The sequence below is a fragment of the Coregonus lavaretus genome (assembly GCF_964263955.1).
Source record: "Coregonus lavaretus genome assembly, contig: HAP1_SCAFFOLD_1515, whole genome shotgun sequence".
Taxonomy (NCBI): domain Eukaryota; kingdom Metazoa; phylum Chordata; class Actinopteri; order Salmoniformes; family Salmonidae; genus Coregonus; species Coregonus lavaretus.
Genome location: NW_028158062.1, coordinates 36589 through 55000, shown reverse-complemented (window position 1 = coordinate 55000; position 18412 = coordinate 36589). Strand labels below are relative to the sequence as shown.

General features: G+C 49.8%; 1 protein-coding gene across 4 annotated transcripts in view; it reads right to left on the bottom strand.

Annotated features, from left to right (window-relative positions):
- Positions 1 to 18412, bottom strand: part of LOC311124456 (ectodysplasin-A-like) — a 53185-nt gene that overhangs the window by 9865 nt on the left and 24908 nt on the right. For all 4 annotated transcript variants that reach the window (XM_084198602.1, XM_084198604.1, XM_084198603.1 and 1 more), the window contains exons 2-3: positions 12677 to 12881; positions 6040 to 6081 (exon numbers count right to left, since the gene is read on the bottom strand). In XM_084198602.1, coding sequence (XP_084054728.1) covers positions 6040 to 6081; positions 12677 to 12881 — 247 coding nt within the window. The remainder of the gene's footprint in view (positions 1 to 6039; positions 6082 to 12676; positions 12882 to 18412) is intronic.

The following is an 18412-nucleotide window of genomic DNA, read 5'->3' as shown; positions in this document are numbered from 1 at the left end:
GTCTCAATAAGTCCATGAACGTTATCTGGGCACCATGAACTCTGTGCATTACAGAGGAGGCAACATTACAGAGGCTCAGAGGAGGAAACATTACAGGAGGCCCAGAGGAGGAAACATTACAGAGGCTCAGAGGAGGAAACATTACAGAGGCTCAGAGGAGGAAACATTACAGAGGCTCGGAGGAGGAAACATTACAGGAGGCTCAGAGGAGGAAACAGAGGCTCAGAGGAGGAAACATTACAGAGGTTCAGAGGAGGAAACATTACAGAGGTTCAGAGGAGGAAACATTACAGGAGGCTCGGAGGAGGAAACATTACAGGAGGCTCAGAGGAGGAAACATTATAGGAGGCTCAGAGGAGGACACATTACAGGAGGCTCAGAGGAGGAAACATTACAGGAGGCTCAGAGGAGGAAACATTACAGAGGCTCAGAGGAGGAAACATTATAGGAGGCACAGAGGAGGAAACATTACAGGAGGCCCAGAGGAGGAAACATTACAGAGGCTCAGAGGAGGAAACATTACAGAGGCTCAGAGGAGGAAACATTACAGAGGCTCGGAGGAGGAAACATTACAGGAGGCTCAGAGGAGGAAACAGAGGCTCAGAGGAGGAAACATTACAGAGGTTCAGAGGAGGAAACATTACAGAGGTTCAGAGGAGGAAACATTACAGGAGGCTCGGAGGAGGAAACATTACAGGAGGCTCAGAGGAGGAAACATTACAGGAGGCTCAGAGGAGGACACATTACAGGAGGCTCAGAGGAGGAAACATTACAGGAGGCTCAGAGGAGGAAACATTACAGAGGCTCAGAGGAGGAAACATTATAGGAGGCACAGAGGAGGAAACATTACAGAGGCTCAGAGGAGGAAACATTACAGAGGCTCAGAGGAGGACACATTACAGGAGGCTCAGAGGAGGAAACATTACAGAGGCTCGGAGGAGGAAACATTACAGAGGCTCAGAGGAGGAAACAGAGGCTCAGAGGAGGAAACATTACAGGAGGCTCGGAGGAGGACACATTACAGGAGGCTCAGAGGAGGAAACATTACAGGAGGCTCGGAGGAGGAAACATTACAGGAGGCTCAGAGGAGGAAACATTACAGAGGCTCAGAGGAGGAAACATTACAGGAGGCTCAGAGGAGGAAACATTACAGAGGCTCAGAGGAGGAAACATTACAGGAGGCTCAAAGGAGGAAACATTACAGGAGGCTCAGAGGAGGACACAGAGGCTCAGAGGAGGAAACATTTCAGGAGGCCCAGAGGAGGAAACATTACAGAGGATCAGAGGAGGAAACATTACAGAGGATCAGAGGAGGAAACATTACAGGAGGCTCAGAGGAGGAAACAGAGGCTCAGAGGAGGAAACATTACAGGAGGCCCAGAGGAGGAAACATTACAGAGGTTCAGAGGAGGAAACAGAGGATCAGAGGAGGAAACATTACAGAGGCTCAGAGGAGGAAACATTACAGGAGGCTCAGAGGAGTAAACAGAGGCTCAGAGGAGGAAACATTACAGAGGCTCAGAGGAGGAAACATTACAGGAGGCTCAGAGGAGTAAACAGAGGCTCAGAGGAGGAAACAGAGGCTCAGAGGAGGAAACATTACAGAGGCTCAGAGGAGGAAACATTACAGGAGGCTCAGAGGAGGAAACATTACAGAGGCTCAGAGGAGGAAACATTACAGAGGCTCGGAGGAGGAAACAGAGGCTCAGAGGAGGAAACATTACAGAGGCTCAGAGGAGGAAACATTAAAGAGGCTCAGAGGAGGATACATTACAGGAGGCTCAGAGGAGGAAACATTACAGGAGGCTCAGAGGAGGAAACAGAGATTCAGAGGAGGAAACATTACAGAGGCTCAGAGGAGGAAACATTACAGGAGGCTCAGAGGAGGAAAAAGAGGCTCAGAGGAGGCAGCATTACAGGAGGCTCAGAGGAGGAAACATTACAGGAGGCTCAGAGGAGGAAACATTACAGGAGGCTCAGAGGAGGAAACATTACAGGAGGCTCAGAGGAGGAAACATTACAGAGGTTCAGAGGAGGAAACATTACAGAGGTTCAGAGGAGGAAACATTACAGAGGTTCAGAGGAGGAAACATTACAGGAGGCTCAGAGGAGGAAACATTACAGGAGGCTCAGAGGAGGAAACATTACAGAGGTTCAGAGGAGGAAACAGAGGCTCAGAGGAGGAAACATTACAGGAGGCTCAGAGGAGGAAACATTACAGGAGGCTCGGAGGAGGAAACATTACAGAGGATCAGAGGAGGAAACAGAGGCTCAGAGGAGGAAACATTACAGAGGCTCAGAGGAGGAAACATTACAGAGGCTCAGAGGAGGAAACATTACAGGAGGCTCAGAGGAGGAAACATTACAGGAGGCTCAGAGGAGGAAACATTACAGGAGGCTCTGAGGAGGAAACATTACAGAGGATCAGAGGAGGAAACATTACAGGAGGCTCAGAGGAGGAAACATTACAGAGGCTCAGAGGAGGAAACATTACAGGAGGCTCAGAGGAGGAAACATTACAGAGGCTCAGAGGAGGAAACATTACAGGAGGCTCAGAGGAGGAAACAGAGGCTCAGAGGAGGAAACATTACAGAGGTTCAGAGGAGGAAACATTACAGAGGTTCAGAGGAGGAAACATTACAGAGGCTCAGAGGAGGAAACATTACAGGAGGCTCAGAGGAGGAAACATTACAGAGGATCAGAGGAGGAAACATTACAGGAGGCTCAGAGAAGGAAACATTACAGGAGGTTCAGAGGAGGAACCTTTACAGAGGCTCAGAGGAGGAAACATTACAGAGGCTCGGAGGAGGAAACATTACAGAGGGTCAGAGGAGGAAACATTACAGGAGGCTCATAGGAGGAAACATTACAGGAGGCTCAGAGGAGGAAACATTACAGGAGGCTCAGAGAAGGAAACATTACAGGAGGTTCAGAGGAGGAACCCTTTACAGAGGCTCAGAGGAGGAAACATTACAGAGGCTCAGAGGAGGAAACATTACAGGAGGCTCGGAGGAGGAAACATTACAGAGGCTCAGAGGAGGAAACAGAGGCTCAGAGGAGGAAACATTACAGAGGCTCAGAGGAGGAAACATTACAGGAGGCTCAGAGGAGGAAACATTACAGAGGCTCAGAGGAGGAAACATTACAGGAGGCTCAGAGGAGGAAACATTACAGAGGCTCAGAGGAGGAAACATTACAGGAGGCTCAGAGGAGGAAACAGAGGCTCAGAGGAGGAAACATTAGAGGTTCAGAGGAGGAAACATTACAGAGGTTCAGAGGAGGAAACATTACAGAGGCTCAGAGGAGGAAACATTACAGGAGGCTCAGAGGAGGAAACATTAGAGGTTCAGAGGAGGAAACATTACAGAGGTTCAGAGGAGGAAACATTACAGAGGCTCAGAGGAGGAAATATTACAGGAGGCTCAGAGGAGGAAACATTACAGAGGATCAGAGGAGGAAACATTACAGGAGGCTCAGAGGAGGACACATTACAGGAGGCTCAGAGAAGGAAACATTACAGGAGGTTCAGAGGAGGAACCTTTACAGAGGCTCAGAGGAGGAAACATTACAGAGGCTCGGAGGAGGAAACATTACAGAGGGTCAGAGGAGGAAACATTACAGGAGGCTCATAGGAGGAAACATTACAGGACGCTCAGAGGAGGAAACATTACAGGAGGCTCAGAGACGGAAACATTACAGGAGGTTCAGAGGAGGAACCCTTTACAGAGGCTCAGAGGAGGAAACATTACAGAGGCTCAGAGGAGGAAACATTACAGAGGCTCAGAGGAGGAAACAGAGGCTCAGAGGAGGAAACATTACAGGAGGCCCAGAGGAGGAAACATTACAGAGGCTCAGAGGAGGAAACATTACAGGAGGCCCAGAGGAGGAAACATTACAGAGGCTCAGAGGAGGAAACAGAGGCTCAGAGGATGAAACATTACAGGAGGCACGGAGGAGGAAACATTACAGAGGCTCAGAGGAGGAAACATTACAGGAGGCCCAGAGGAGGAAACATTACAGAGCTCAGAGGAGGAAACATTACAGGAGGCCCAGAGGAGGAAACATTACAGGAGGCACAAAGAAGGAAACATTACAGGAGGTTCAGAGTAGGAACCTTTACAGAGGCTCAGAGGAGGAAACATTACAGAGGCTCAGAGGAGGAAACATTACAGGAGGCTCAGAGGAGGAAACAGAGGCTCAGAGGAGGAAACATTACAGGAGGCCCAGAGGAGGAAACATTACAGAGGCTCAGAGGAGGAAACATTACAGGAGGCCCAGAGGAGGAAACATTACAGGAGGCTCAGAGGAGGAAACAGAGGCTCAGAGGAGGAAACATTACAGGAGGCTCAGAGGAGGAAACATTACAGGAGGCTCAGAGGAGGACACATTACAGGAGGCTCGGAGGAGGAAACATTACAGAGGATCAGAGGAGGAAACATTACAGAGGCTCAGAGGAGGAAACATTACAGGAGGCTCAGAGGAGGAAACATTACAGGAGGCTCGGAGGAGGAAACATTACAGAGGATCAGAGGAGGAAACAGAGGCTCAGAGGAGGAAACATTACAGAGGCTCAGAGGAGGAAACATTACAGGAGGCTCAGAGGAGGAAACATAACAGAGGCTCAGAGGAGGAAACATTACAGGAGGCCCAGAGGAGGAAACATTACAGGAGGCTCGGAGGAGGACACATTACAGAGGCTCAGAGGAGGAAACATTACAGAGGCTCAGAGGAGGAAACATTACAGGAGGCCCAGAGGAGGAAACATTACAGGAGGCTCGGAGGAGGAAACATTACAGAGGATCAGAGGAGGAAACAGAGGCTCAGAGGAGGAAACATTACAGAGGCTCAGAGGAGGAAACATTACAGGAGGCTCAGAGGAGGAAACATTACAGAGGCTCAGAGGAGGAAACATTACAGGAGGCTCAGAGGAGGAAACATTACAGAGGATCAGAGGAGGAAACATTACAGGAGGCTCAGAGGAGGAAACAGAGGCTCAGAGGAGGAAACATTACAGGAGGCCCAGAGGAGGAAACATAACAGAGGCTCAGAGGAGGAAACATTACAGGAGGCCCAGAGGAGGAACCATTACAGGAGGCTCAGAGGAGGAAACAGAGGCTCAGAGGAGGAAACATTACAGGAGGCACAGAGGAGGAAACATTACAGAGGCTCAGAGGAGGAAACATTACAGGAGGCCCAGAGGAGGAAACATTACAGAGGCTCAGAGGAGGAAACATTACAGAGGGTCAGAGGAGGAAACATTACAGGAGGCTCAGAGGAGGAAACATTACAGGAGGCTCAGAGGAGGAAACATTACAGGAGGCTCAGAGAATGAAACATTACAGGAGGTTCAGAGGAGGAACCTTTACAGAGGCTCAGAGGAGGAAACATTAGAGGCTCAGAGGAGGAAACATTACAGAGGCTCAGAGGAGGAAACATTACAGAGGCTCAGAGGAGGAAACATTACAGGAGGCCCAGAGGAGGAAACATTACAGAGGGTCAGAGGAGGAAACATTACAGGAGGCTCAGAGGAGGAAACATTACAGGAGGCTCAGAGGAGGAAACATTACAGGAGGCTCAGAGAAGGAAACATTACAGGAGGTTCAGAGGAGGAACCTTTACAGAGGCTCAGAGGAGGAAACATTAGAGGCTCAGAGGAGGAAACATTACAGAGGCTCAGAGGAGGAAACAGAGGCTCAGAGGAGGAAACATTACAGGAGGCCCAGAGGAGGAAACATTACAGGAGGCTCAGAGGAGGAAACAGAGGCTCAGAGGAGGAAACATTACAGGAGGCACGGAGGAGGAAACATTACAGAGGCTCAGAGGAGGAAACATTACAGGAGGCCCAGAGGAGGAAACATTACAGAGGCTCAGAGGAGGAAACATTACAGGAGGCCCGGAGGAGGACACATTACAGGAGGCTCGGAGGAGGAAACATTACAGAGGCTCAGAGGAGGAAACATTACAGGAGGCCCAGAGGAGGAAACATTACAGGAGGCCCAGAGGAGGAAACATTACAGGAGGCCCAGAGGAGGAAGTCACCTTTCTTTCTTCTTCCTGTGTCTTTCCGTTTCCCAGGTGATTCTGAAGACAAACAGAACAACAGTGTTCTCAGACCAGAAGACTACATCAGGATGTGTGTGTCTGTGTGTGTGGTGTGTGTGTGTGGTGTGTGTGTGTGGTGTGTGTGTGTGGTGTGTGTGTGTGGTGTGTGTGGTGTGTGTGTGTGTGGTCTGTGGTGTGTGTGTGTGGTGTGTGTGGTGTGTGTGGTCTGTGGTGTGTGTGTGTGGTGTGTGTGGTGTGTGTGGTGTGTGTTGTGTGTGATCTGTGGTGTGTGTTGTGTGTGGTCTGTGGTGTGTGGTGTGTGGTCTGTGGTGTGTGGTGTGTGTGTGTGTGTGTGTGTGTGTGGTCTGTGGTGTGTGGTCTGTGGTGTGTGTGTGTGTGTGTGTGCAGGGATACAGTGGATCATTAGAGATACTTCTTCCTGCCAAAACACTGTCCTTTGGATTAGCCAGAGATGGGGAATGTAGCTATATGAAAGCGTGTGTGTTTATTCACGCATGCTAGTGGGGCATCACCAGCAATACTTATAAGACTAGCAACCCCCACTGGTCCAGTGTTCACCATGTCATTACAACCCCCACTGGTCCAGTGTTCACCATGTCATTACAACCCCTACTGGTCCAGTGTTCACCATGTCATTACAACCCCTACTGGTCCAGTGTTCACCATGTCATTACAACCCCTACTGGTCCAGTGTTCACCATGTCATTACAACCCCTACTGGTCCAGTGTTCACCATGTCATTACAACCCCTACTGGTCCAGTGTTCACCATGTCATTACAACCCCCACTGGTCCAGTGTTCACCATGTCATTACAACCCCTACTGGTCCAGTGTTCACCATGTCATTACAACCCCTACTGGTCCAGTGTTCACCATGTCATTACAACCCCTACTGGTCCAGTGTTCACCATGTCATTACAAGCCCTACTGGTCCAGTGTTCACCATGTCATTACAACCCCTACTGGTCCAGTGTTCACCATGTCATTACAACCCCCACTGGTCCAGTGTTCACCATGTCATTACAACCCCTACTGGTCCAGTGTTCACCATGTCATTACAACCCCTACTGGTCCAGTGTTCACCATGTCATTACAAGCCCTACTGGTCCAGTGTTCACCATGTCATTACAAGCCCTACTGGTCCAGTGTTCACCATGTCATTACAACCTCTACTGGTCCAGTGTTCACCATGTCATTACAACCCCTACTGGTCCAGTGTTCACCATGTCATTACAACCCCTACTGGTCCAGTGTTCACCATGTCATTACAAGCCCTACTGGTCCAGTGTTCACCATGTCATTACAACCCCTACTGGTCCAGTGTTCACCATGTCATTACAACCCCCACTGGTCCAGTGTTCACCATGTCATTACAACCCCTACTGGTCCAGTGTTCACCATGTCATTACAACCCCCACTGGTCCAGTGTTCACCATGTCATTACAACCCCTACTGGTCCAGTGTTCACCATGTCATTACAAGCCCTACTGGTCCAGTGTTCACCATGTCATTACAACCCCTACTGGTCCAGTGTTCACCATGTCATTACAAGCCCTACTGGTCCAGTGTTCACCATGTCATTACAACCTCTACTGGTCCAGTGTTCACCATGTCATTACAACCCCTACTGGTCCAGTGTTCACCATGTCATTACAACCCCTACTGGTCCAGTGTTCACCATGTCATTACAACCCCTACTGGTCCAGTGTTCACCATGTCATTACAGCCCCTACTGGTCCAGTGTTCACCATGTCATTACAACCCCTACTGGTCCAGTGTTCACCATGTCATTACAACCCCCACTGGTCCAGTGTTCACCATGTCATTACAACCCCTACTGGTCCAGTGTTCACCATGTCATTACAAGCCCTACTGGTCCAGTGTTCACCATGTCATTACAACCCCCACTGGTCCAGTGTTCACCATGTCATTACAACCCCTACTGGTCCAGTGTTCACCATGTCATTACAACCCCTACTGGTCCAGTGTTCACCATGTCATTACAACCCCCACTGGTCCAGTGTTCACCATGTCATTACAACCCCTACTGGTCCAGTGTTCACCATGTCATTACAACCCCTACTGGTCCAGTGTTCACCATGTCATTACAACCCCTACTGGTCCAGTGTTCACCATGTCATTACAACCCCTACTGGTCCAGTGTTCACCATGTCATTACAGCCCCTACTGGTCCAGTGTTCACCATGTCATTACAACCTCTACTGGTCCAGTGTTCACCATGTCATTACAACCTCTACTGGTCCAGTGTTCACCATGTCATTACAACCCCTACTGGTCCAGTGTTCACCATGTCATTACAACCCCTACTGGTCCAGTGTTCACCATGTCATTACAACCCCTACTGGTCCAGTGTTCACCATGTCATTACAGCCCCTACTGGTCCAGTGTTCACCATGTCATTACAACCCCTACTGGTCCAGTGTTCACCATGTCATTACAGCCCCTACTGGTCCAGTGTTCACCATGTCATTACAACCCCTACTGGTCCAGTGTTCACCATGTCATTACAACCCCTACTGGTCCAGTGTTCACCATGTCATTACAACCCCTACTGGTCCAGTGTTCACCATGTCATTACAACCCCTACTGGTCCAGTGTTCACCATGTCATTACAACCTCTACTGGTCCAGTGTTCACCATGTCATTACAACCCCTACTGGTCCAGTGTTCACCATGTCATTACAACCCCTACTGGTCCAGTGTTCACCATGTCATTACAACCCCTACTGGTCCAGTGTTCACCATGTCATTACAGCCCCTACTGGTCCAGTGTTCACCATGTCATTACAACCCCTACTGGTCCAGTGTTCACCATGTCATTACAACCCCCACTGGTCCAGTGTTCACCATGTCATTACAACCCCTACTGGTCCAGTGTTCACCATGTCATTACAAGCCCTACTGGTCCAGTGTTCACCATGTCATTACAAGCCCTACTGGCCCAGTGTTCACCATGTCATTACAACCCCTACTGGTCCAGTGTTCACCATGTCATTACAACCCCTACTGGTCCAGTGTTCACCATGTCATTACAAGCCCTACTGGTCCAGTGTTCACCATGTCATTACAACCCCTACTGGTCCAGTGTTCACCATGTCATTACAACCCCTACTGGTCCAGTGTTCACCATGTCATTACAAGCCCTACTGGTCCAGTGTTCACCATGTCATTACAAGCCCTACTGGTCCAGTGTTCACCATGTCATTACAACCCCCACTGGTCCAGTGTTCACCATGTCATTACAACCCCTACTGGTCCAGTGTTCACCATGTCATTACAACCCCTACTGGTCCAGTGTTCACCATGTCATTACAACCCCTACTGGTCCAGTGTTCACCATGTCATTACAACCCCTACTGGTGTTTGTGTGTTTTTATACAACGGGTTGGTCTATTCCTGAATGCTGATTGGTTAAAACCGCATTCCAGCTGGTGTCTATTCCACATGTTACCACCGGCTAAATCTATTATGTTAAAATGCCTGTTTACTCTGTTCCATCTGACTGCGCAATCCACTGTCTCATCAGCCCAGCCAGGCAATTTATAAACTTGATCTCCACTATAAAAAGCATCTAGACGTTATCTGACATTTAGTTTAGACTAACATTTCGTTTTCAACAGTGGAGATTTGTATAAACCTTGCTGTCTGTCTCTCCGACATTTGCAACATTGTTTCAATATTCAAATCCGACCTCCAGCTGTCCCATAGTAATGAACGAGTTGGGACGAGACAGAATCAGCTGGCATCATTTTTATGGATATATACAAACAACTATCAATAGAAAACAGGTAAAATGAAACGAAGTGCAGCTAGTTTGCAGTCTTTCCAGCTTGTTTGAAGTGATTGTGTTACTGTAGCTGTGTTGTTGGCTAGCTCCTCTGAACAACAGTGTCCTGACCAGAGAGTACATTTTCTATGCCAGGCGAACTCAACTTCGTCTAGGGACTAACACCACCCAATATATCCTCCAAACACCGGCTTCCAGGGCATTATCACTTAGGTGTGTGTGCTGCTGAAGAGTGTGTTTGAAACAGCCGTCTGGCTGGTCCAGTGTTCACCATGTTATTACAACTACGAAGGCCACTTAACCTTCAAGCCTTACCATGAGTCCATCACAGACATGTGGCCCACATCTCTCCCCCATTCCTCCCCCATTCCTCCCCCATCTCTCCTCCATTCCTCCCATCTCTCCTCCATTCCTCACCAATTCCTCACCCATCTCTCCTCCATTCCTCACCCATCTCTCCTCCATTCCTCCCCCATCTCTCCTCCATTCCTCCCCCATCTCTCCTCCATTCCTCCCCCATCTCTCCTCCATTCCTCCCCCATCTCTCCTCCATTCCTCACCCATCTCTCCTCCATTCCTCCCCCATCTCTCCTCCATTCCTCCCCCATCTCTCCTCCATTCCTCCTCCATCTCTCCTCCATTCCTCACCCATCTCTCCCCCGTTCCTCACCCATCTCTCCTCCATTCCTCCCCATCTCTCCTCCATTCCTCACCCATCTCTCCTCCATTCCTCCCCCATCTCTCCTCCATTCCTCCCCCATCTCTCCTCCATTCCTCCTCCATCTCTCCTCCATTCCTCACCCATCTCTCCCCCGTTCCTCACCCATCTCTCCTCCATTCCTCACCCATCTATCCCCCGTTCCTCACCCATCTCTTCTCCGTCCTGTAACCACCAGCCTAAAGGAATGTTCTGTAGTCACCAGGCTGCACGTGTTACTCCCTGAGACCGACAACTTCAAAGACCCAAGGCTTTTTTGATTTACATAGCTCACATTCTAAACAACGAGTACAAAAGCAAAGCTGTGCATATTGAGCACTACAGATGGCGGTTTTGTCTGATCTATTGATGAGCGATAAATCATATCAGTGAAATTAATGAAACATATCAATATGTCAAAGCCTGATACGTCCTCTAAGACAGTCGCCTGGTACGTCCTCTAAGACAGTCACCTGTGTACAGTGAGGGAAAAGTATTTGATCCCCTGCTGATTTTGTACGTTTGCCCACTGACAAAGAAATGATCAGTCTATAATTTTAATGGTAGGTTTATTTGAACAGTGAGAGACAGAATAACAAAACAAAAATCCAGAAAAACGCATGTCAAAAATGTTATAAATTTATTTGCATTTTAATGAGGGAAATAAGTATTTGACCCCTCTGCAAAACATGACTTAGTACTTGGTGGCAAAACCCTTGTTGGCAATCACAGAGGTCAGATGTTTCTTGTAGTTGGCCACCAGGTTTGCACACATGTCAGGAGGGATTTTGTTCCACTCCTCTTTGCAGATCTTCTCCAAGTCATTAAGGTTTCGAGGCTGACGTTTGGCAACTCGAACCTTCAGCTCCCTACAAAGATTTTCTATGGGATTAAGGTCTGGAGACTGGCTAGGCCACTCCAGGACCTTAATGGGCTTCTTCTTGAGCAACTCCTTCGTTGCCTTGGCTGTGTGTTTTGGGTCATTGTCATGCTGGAATACCCATCCACGACCCATTTTCAATGCCCTGGCTGAGGGAAGGAGGTTCTCACCCAAGATTTGATGGTACATGGCACCGTCCATCGTCGCTTTGATGCAGTGAAGTTGTCCTGTCCCCTTAGCAGAAAAACACCCCCAAAGCATAATGTTTTCACCTCCATGTTTGAGGGTGGGGATAGTGTTCTTGGGGTCATAGGCAGCATTCCTCCTCCTCCAAACATGGCGAGTTGAGTTGTTGCCAAAGAGCTCCATTTTGGTCTCATCTGACCACAACACTTTCACCCAGTTCTCCTCTGAAACATTCAGATGTTCATTGGCAAACTTCAGACGGGCATGTATATGTGCTTTCTTGAGCAGGGGGACCTTGCGGGCGCTGCAGGATTTCAGTCCTTCACGGCGTAGTGTGTTACCAATTGTTTTCTTGGTGACTATGGTCCCAGCTGCCTTGAGATCATTGACAAGATCCTCCAGTGTAGTTCTGGGCTGATTCCTCACCGTTCTTATGATCATTGCAACTCCACGAGGTGAGATCTTGCATGGAGCCCCAGGCCAAGGGAGATTGACAGTTATTTTGTGTTTCTTCCATTTGCGAATAATCGCACCAACTGTTGTCACCTTCTCACCAAGCTGCTTGGCGATGGTCTTGTAGCCCATTCCAGCCTTGTGTAGGTCTACAATCTTGTCCCTGACATCCTTGGAGAGCTCTTTGGTCTTGGCCATGGTGGAGAGTTTGGAATCTGATTGATTGATTGCTTCTGTGGACAGGTGCCTTTTATACAGGTAACAAGCTGAGATTAGGAGCACTCCCTTTAAGAGTGTGCTTCTAATCTCAGCTCATTACCTGTATAAAAGACACCTGGGAGCCAGAAATCTTTCTGATTGAGAGGGGGTCAAATACTTATTTCCCTCATTAAAATGCAAATCAATGTATAACATTTTTGACATGCGTTTTTCTGGATTTTTTTGTTGTTATTCTGTCTCTCACTGTTCAAATAAACCTACCATTAAAATGATAGACTGATCATTTCTTTGTCAGTGGGCAAACATACAAAATCAGCAGGGGATCAAATACTTTTACCCTCACTGTAGTTGGTTGAGCTGAAGCCCATACCTGAGTCAAATTGCTTCCTTGGACTCCGTTTGGCTCTGGGGGGTCTGCTGCTGTCCCCTGGGGCTGTGGGGGGGCTGGTGCTGTCCCCTGGGGCTGTGGGGGTGCTGGTGCTGTCCCCTGGGGCTGTGGGGGGTCTGCTGCTGTCCCCTGGGGCTGTGGGGGGTCTGGTGGGGTGGCCATCAGGTTGTCTGTGGAGTAACCTCTCCTGTTGAAACAGAAACATAACACTGTTCAGGATAGCAATATTTAAGCCTACCCCTGTTCAAATGAATGGACTGCCTTATGAAGTCTTCCTTAGTCAGTGACATTGTTGACGATATAATATACCATTTTGACGTAGTAATTGTATGGTAATAAATCAAATCATCAAATCAAATCATATTTGTCACATGCTTCGTAGACTAACAGTGAAATGCTTTACTACTTTCCAACCCCACCACCCCTTCCCTAATTGGAGTAAACTAGTGAACAACAATGCTTAGGCCTCTACTTCCAGCTTATACATACTATATATATTTAATGGACACAGTCAATTTTACAATAATTATATTTTGTTTGTTTTTACTCCTGAACTTCTTCTACTCTCAACCTCTCTGATCATTTTCATGATGTCCGTCCGGTTTGCTTCTATATGCCATATCTTTCTAACTGTGCTCTTTCACAAAAGTTCTCAACCTATAACCTATATACTTATTATGGACACAGTATGCTTTACATTAGTTAAATGCTTACTTATGGGTCCTTTTACAGCAATAAAGAGCTTTAAAAAAAATATGAAATAGAATGGGAGAAACTCCCCAAATACAGGTGTGCCAAGCTTGTAGCTTCATACCCAAGAAGACTCGAGGCTGTAATCGCTGCCAAAGGTGCTTCAACAAAGTACTGAGTAAAGGGTCTGAATACTTCTGTAAATGTGATATTTCTGTTTTTTAATACATTTGCAAAAATGTCTAAAAACCTGCTTTTGCTTTGTCATTATGGGGTATTGTGTGTAGATTGATGAGGGGAAAAAACGATTTAATCCATTTTATAATAAGGCTGTAATGTAACAAACTGTGGAGAAAGTCAAGGGGTCTGAATACTTCCCGAATGCACTGTATGTGGCGAGTGTGAAAGTTTGTGTGTGTGTGTGTGGCGTCAGTATGCATGTGTGTGCATGTTATGTGTGAGTGTGTTGGGGTGTCAGTGTAACTATGTGTGAGTAGAGTCCAGTGAGTGGGTAGAGTCCAGTGTGGGGGTAGAGTCCAGTGAGTGGGTAGAGTCCAGTGAGTGTGTGGGTAGGGTCCAGTGTGAGGGTAGAGTCCAGTGTGTGGGTAGAGTCCAGTGAGTGGGTAGAGTCCAGTGAGTGGGTAGAGTCCAGTGTGTGGGTAGAGTCCAGTGAGTGTGTGGGTAGAGTCCAGTGTGTGGGGTAGAGTCCAGTGGTAGAGTCCAGTGTGTGGGTAGAGTCCAGTGGGTGGGTAGAGTCCAGTGTGTGGGTAGAGTCCAGTGTGTGGGGTAGAGTCCAGTGGTAGAGTCCAGTGTGTGGGTAGAGTCCAGTGTGTGGTAGAGTCCAGTGTGTGGGTAGAGTCCAGTGTGGGGGTAGAGTCCAGTGGTAGAGTCCAGTGTGTGGGTAGAGTCCAGTGTGTGGGTAGAGTCCAGTGTGTGGGTAGAGTCCAGTGTGTGGGTAGAGTCCAGTGTGGGGGTAGAGTCCAGTGTGTGGGTGGAGTCCAGTGTGTGGGTAGAGTCCAGTGTGTGGGTAGAGTCCAGTGGTAGAGTCCAGTGTGTGGGTAGAGTCCAGTGTGTGGGTAGAGTCCAGTGTGTGGGTAGAGTCCAGTGTGTGGTAGAGTCCAGTGTGTGGTAGAGTCCAGTGTGTGGGTAGAGTCCAGTGTGTGGGTAGAGTCCAGTGAGTGTGTGGGTAGAGTCCAGTGTGTGGGTAGAGTCCAGTGTGTGGTAGAGTCCAGTGTGTGGTAGAGTCCAGTGTGTGGTAGAGTCCAGTGAGTGTGTGGGTAGAGTCCAGTGTGTGGGTAGAGTCCAGTGTGTGGGTAGAGTCCAGTGGGTGGGTAGAGTCCAGTGTGTGGGTAGAGTCCAGTGAGTATGTGGGTAGAGTCCAGTGTGTGGGTAGAGTCCAGTGTGTGGGTAGAGTCCAGTGAGTGGGTAGAGTCCAGTGAGTATGTGGGTAGGATCCAGTGTGTGGGTAGAGTCCAGTGTGTGGTAGAGTCCAGTGTGTGGGTAGAGTCCAGTGTGAGGGTAGAGTCCAGTGTGGTGGTAGAGTCCAGTGTGTGGGTAGAGTCCAGTGAGTATGTGGGTAGAGTCCAGTGTGTGGGTAGAGTCCAGTGTGAGGGTAGAGTCCAGTGTGTGGGTAGAGTCCAGTGTGAGGGTAGAATCCAGTGTGTGGGTAGAGTCCAGTGAGTGGGTAGAGTCCAGTGAGTGTGTGGGTAGAGTCCAGTGTGTGGGGTAGAGTCCAGTGTGTGGGGTAGAGTCCAGTGTGTGGGTAGAGTCCAGTGGTAGAGTCCAGTGTGTGGGTAGAGTCCAGTGTGTGGGTAGAGTCCAGTGTGTGGTAGGATCCAGTGTGTGGGTAGAGTCCAGTGTGTGGGTGAGTGTGTGTGGTAGAGTCCAGTGAGTGGGTAGAGTCCAGTGTGGGGGTAGAGTCCAGTGAGTGGGTAGAGTCCAGTGAGTGTGTGGGTAGAGTCCAGTGTGTGGGTAGAGTCCAGTGAGTGGGTAGAGTCCAGTGTGTGGGTAGAGTCCAGTGAGTGTGTGGGTAGAGTCCAGTGAGTGTGTGGGTAGAGTCCAGTGTGTGGGTAGAGTCCAGTGTGTGGGTAGAGTCCAGTGTGTGGGTAGAGTCCAGTGTGGGGGTAGAGTCCAGTGTGTGGGTGGAGTCCAGTGTGTGGGTAGAGTCCAGTGAGTGTGTGGGTAGAGTCCAGTGTGGGGTAGAGTCCAGTGTGTGGGTGGAGTCCAGTGTGTGGGTAGAGTCCAGTGTGTGGGTAGAGTCCAGTGAGTGTGTGGGTAGAGTCCAGTGTGTGGGTAGAGTCCAGTGTGTGGGTAGAGTCCAGTGTGTGGGTAGAGTCCAGTGTGTGGGTAGAGTCCAGTGTGGGGGTAGAGTCCAGTGAGTGGGTAGAGTCCAGTGAGTGTGTGGGTAGAGTCCAGTGTGTGGGTAGAGTCCAGTGAGTGGGTAGAGTCCAGTGAGTGGGTAGAGTCCAGTGTGTGGGTAGAGTCCAGTGAGTGTGTGGGTAGAGTCCAGTGTGTGGGGTAGAGTCCAGTGGTAGAGTCCAGTGTGTGGGTAGAGTCCAGTGTGTGGGTAGAGTCCAGTGAGTATGTGGGTAGAGTCCAGTGTGTGGGTAGAGTCCAGTGTGTGGGTAGAGTCCAGTGAGTGGGTAGAGTCCAGTGAGTGTGTGGGTAGAGTCCAGTGTGTGGGGTAGAGTCCAGTGGTAGAGTCCAGTGTGTGGGTAGAGTCCAGTGTGTGGGTAGAATCCAGTGTGTGTGTGGGTAGAGTCCAGTGTGTGGGTAGAGTCCAGTGTGTGGGTAGAGTCCAGTGTGTGGTAGAGTCCAGTGTGGGGGTAGAGTCCAGTGTGTGGGTTGAGTCCAGTGTGTGGGTAGAGTCCAGTGAGTGTGTGGGTAGAGTCCAGTGTGTGGGTAGAGTCCAGTGTGTGGGGTAGAGTCCAGTGTGTGGGTAGAGTCCAGTGTGTGGGTAGAGTCCAGTGTGTGGGTAGAGTCCAGTGTGTGGGTAGAGTCCAGTGTGAGGGTAGAGTCCAGTGTGTGGGTAGAGTCCAGTGTGTGGGTAGAGTCCAGTGTGTGGGTAGAGTCCAGTGTGTGGTAGAGTCCAGTGTGTGGGTAGAGTCCAGTGTGTGGGGTAGAGTCCAGTGGTAGAGTCCAGTGTGTGGGTAGAGTCCAGTGTGTGGGTAGAGTCCAGTGTGTGGGTAGAGTCCAGTGTGTGTGTGGGTAGAGTCCAGTGTGTGGGTAGAGTCCAGTGTGTGGGTAGAGTCCAGTGTGTGGGTAGAGTCCAGTGAGTGTGTGGGTAGAGTCCAGTGTGTGGGTAGAGTCCAGTGTGTGGGTAGAGTCCAGTGTGTGGGTAGAGTCCAGTGTGTGGGTAGAGTCCAGTGTGAGGGTAGAGTCCAGTGTGTGGGTAGAGTCCAGTGTGTGGGTAGAGTCCCGTGTGTGGTAGAGTCCAGTGTGTGGGTAGAGTCCAGTGTGTGGGTAGAGTCCAGTGTGTGGGTAGAGTCCAGTGTGTGGGTAGAGTCCAGTGTGTGGGTAGAGTCCAGTGTGTGGTAGAGTCCAGTGTGGGGGTAGAGTCCAGTGTGTGGGTGGAGTCCAGTGTGTGGGTAGAGTCCAGTGAGTGTGTGGGTAGAGTCCAGTGTGTGGGTAGAGTCCAGTGTGTGGGTAGAGTCCAGTGTGTGGGTAGAGTCCAGTGTGAGGGTAGAGTCCAGTGTGTGGGTAGTGTCCAGTGTGTGGGTAGAGTCCAGTGTGAGGGTAGAGTCCAGTGTGTGGGTAGAGTCCAGTGTGTGGGTAGAGTCCAGTGTGTGGTAGAGTCCAGTGTGTGGGTAGAGTCCAGTGTGTGGTAGAGTCCAGTGTGTGGGTAGAGTCCAGTGTGAGGGTAGAGTCCAGTGTGTGGGTAGAGTCCAGTGTGTGGTAGAGTCCAGTGTGTGGGTAGAGTCCAGTGTGTGGTAGAGTCCAGTGTGTGGGTAGAGTCCAGTGTGTGGGTAGAGTCCAGTGTGTGGGTAGAGTCCAGTGTGTGGGTAGTGTCCAGTGTGTGGGTAGAGTCCAGTGTGTGGGTAGTGTCCAGTGTGTGGGTAGTGTCCAGTGTGTGGGTAGAGTCCAGTGTGTGGGTAGAGTCCAGTGTGAGGGTAGAGTCCAGTGTGTGGGTAGAGTCCAGTGTGTGGGTAGAGTCCAGTGTGTGGGTAGAGTCCAGTGTGAGGGTAGAGTCCAGTGTGTGGGTAGAGTCCAGTGTGTGGGTAGAGTCCAGTGTGTGGTAGAGTCCAGTGTGTGGGTAGAGTCCAGTGTGTGGTAGAGTCCAGTGTGTGGGTAGAGTCCAGTGTGTGGGTAGAGTCCAGTGTGTGGGTAGAGTCCAGTGAGTGTGTGGGTAGAGTCCAGTGTGTGGGTAGAGTCCAGTGTGTGGGTAGAGTCCAGTGTGTGGGTAGAGTCCAGTGTGTGGGTAGAGTCCAGTGTGAGGGTAGTGTCCAGTGTGTGGGTAGAGTCCAGTGTGTGGGTAGAGTCCAGTGTGAGGGTAGAGTCCAGTGTGTGGGTAGAGTCCAGTGTGTGGTAGAGTCCAGTGTGTGGGTAGAGTCCAGTGTGTGGTAGAGTCCAGTGTGTGGGTAGAGTCCAGTGTGAGGGTAGAGTCCAGTGTGTGGGTAGAGTCCAGTGTGTGGTAGAGTCCAGTGTGTGGGTAGAGTCCAGTGTGTGGTAGAGTCCAGTGTGTGGGTAGAGTCCAGTGTGTGGGTAGAGTCCAGTGTGTGGGTAGTGTCCAGTGTGTGGGTAGAGTCCAGTGTGTGGGTAGAGTCCAGTGTGAGGGTAGAGTCCAGTGTGTGGGTAGTGTCCAGTGTGTGGGTAGAGTCCAGTGTGAGGGTAGAGTCCAGTGTGTGGGTAGAGTCCAGTGTGTGGGTAGAGTCCAGTGTGTGGGTAGAGTCCAGTGTGTGGGTAGAGTCCAGTGTGAGGGTAGAGTCCAGTGTGTGGGTAGAGTCCAGTGTGTGGGTAGAGTCCAGTGTGTGGTAGAGTCCAGTGTGTGGGTAGAGTCCAGTGTGTGGTAGAGTCCAGTGTGTGGGTAGA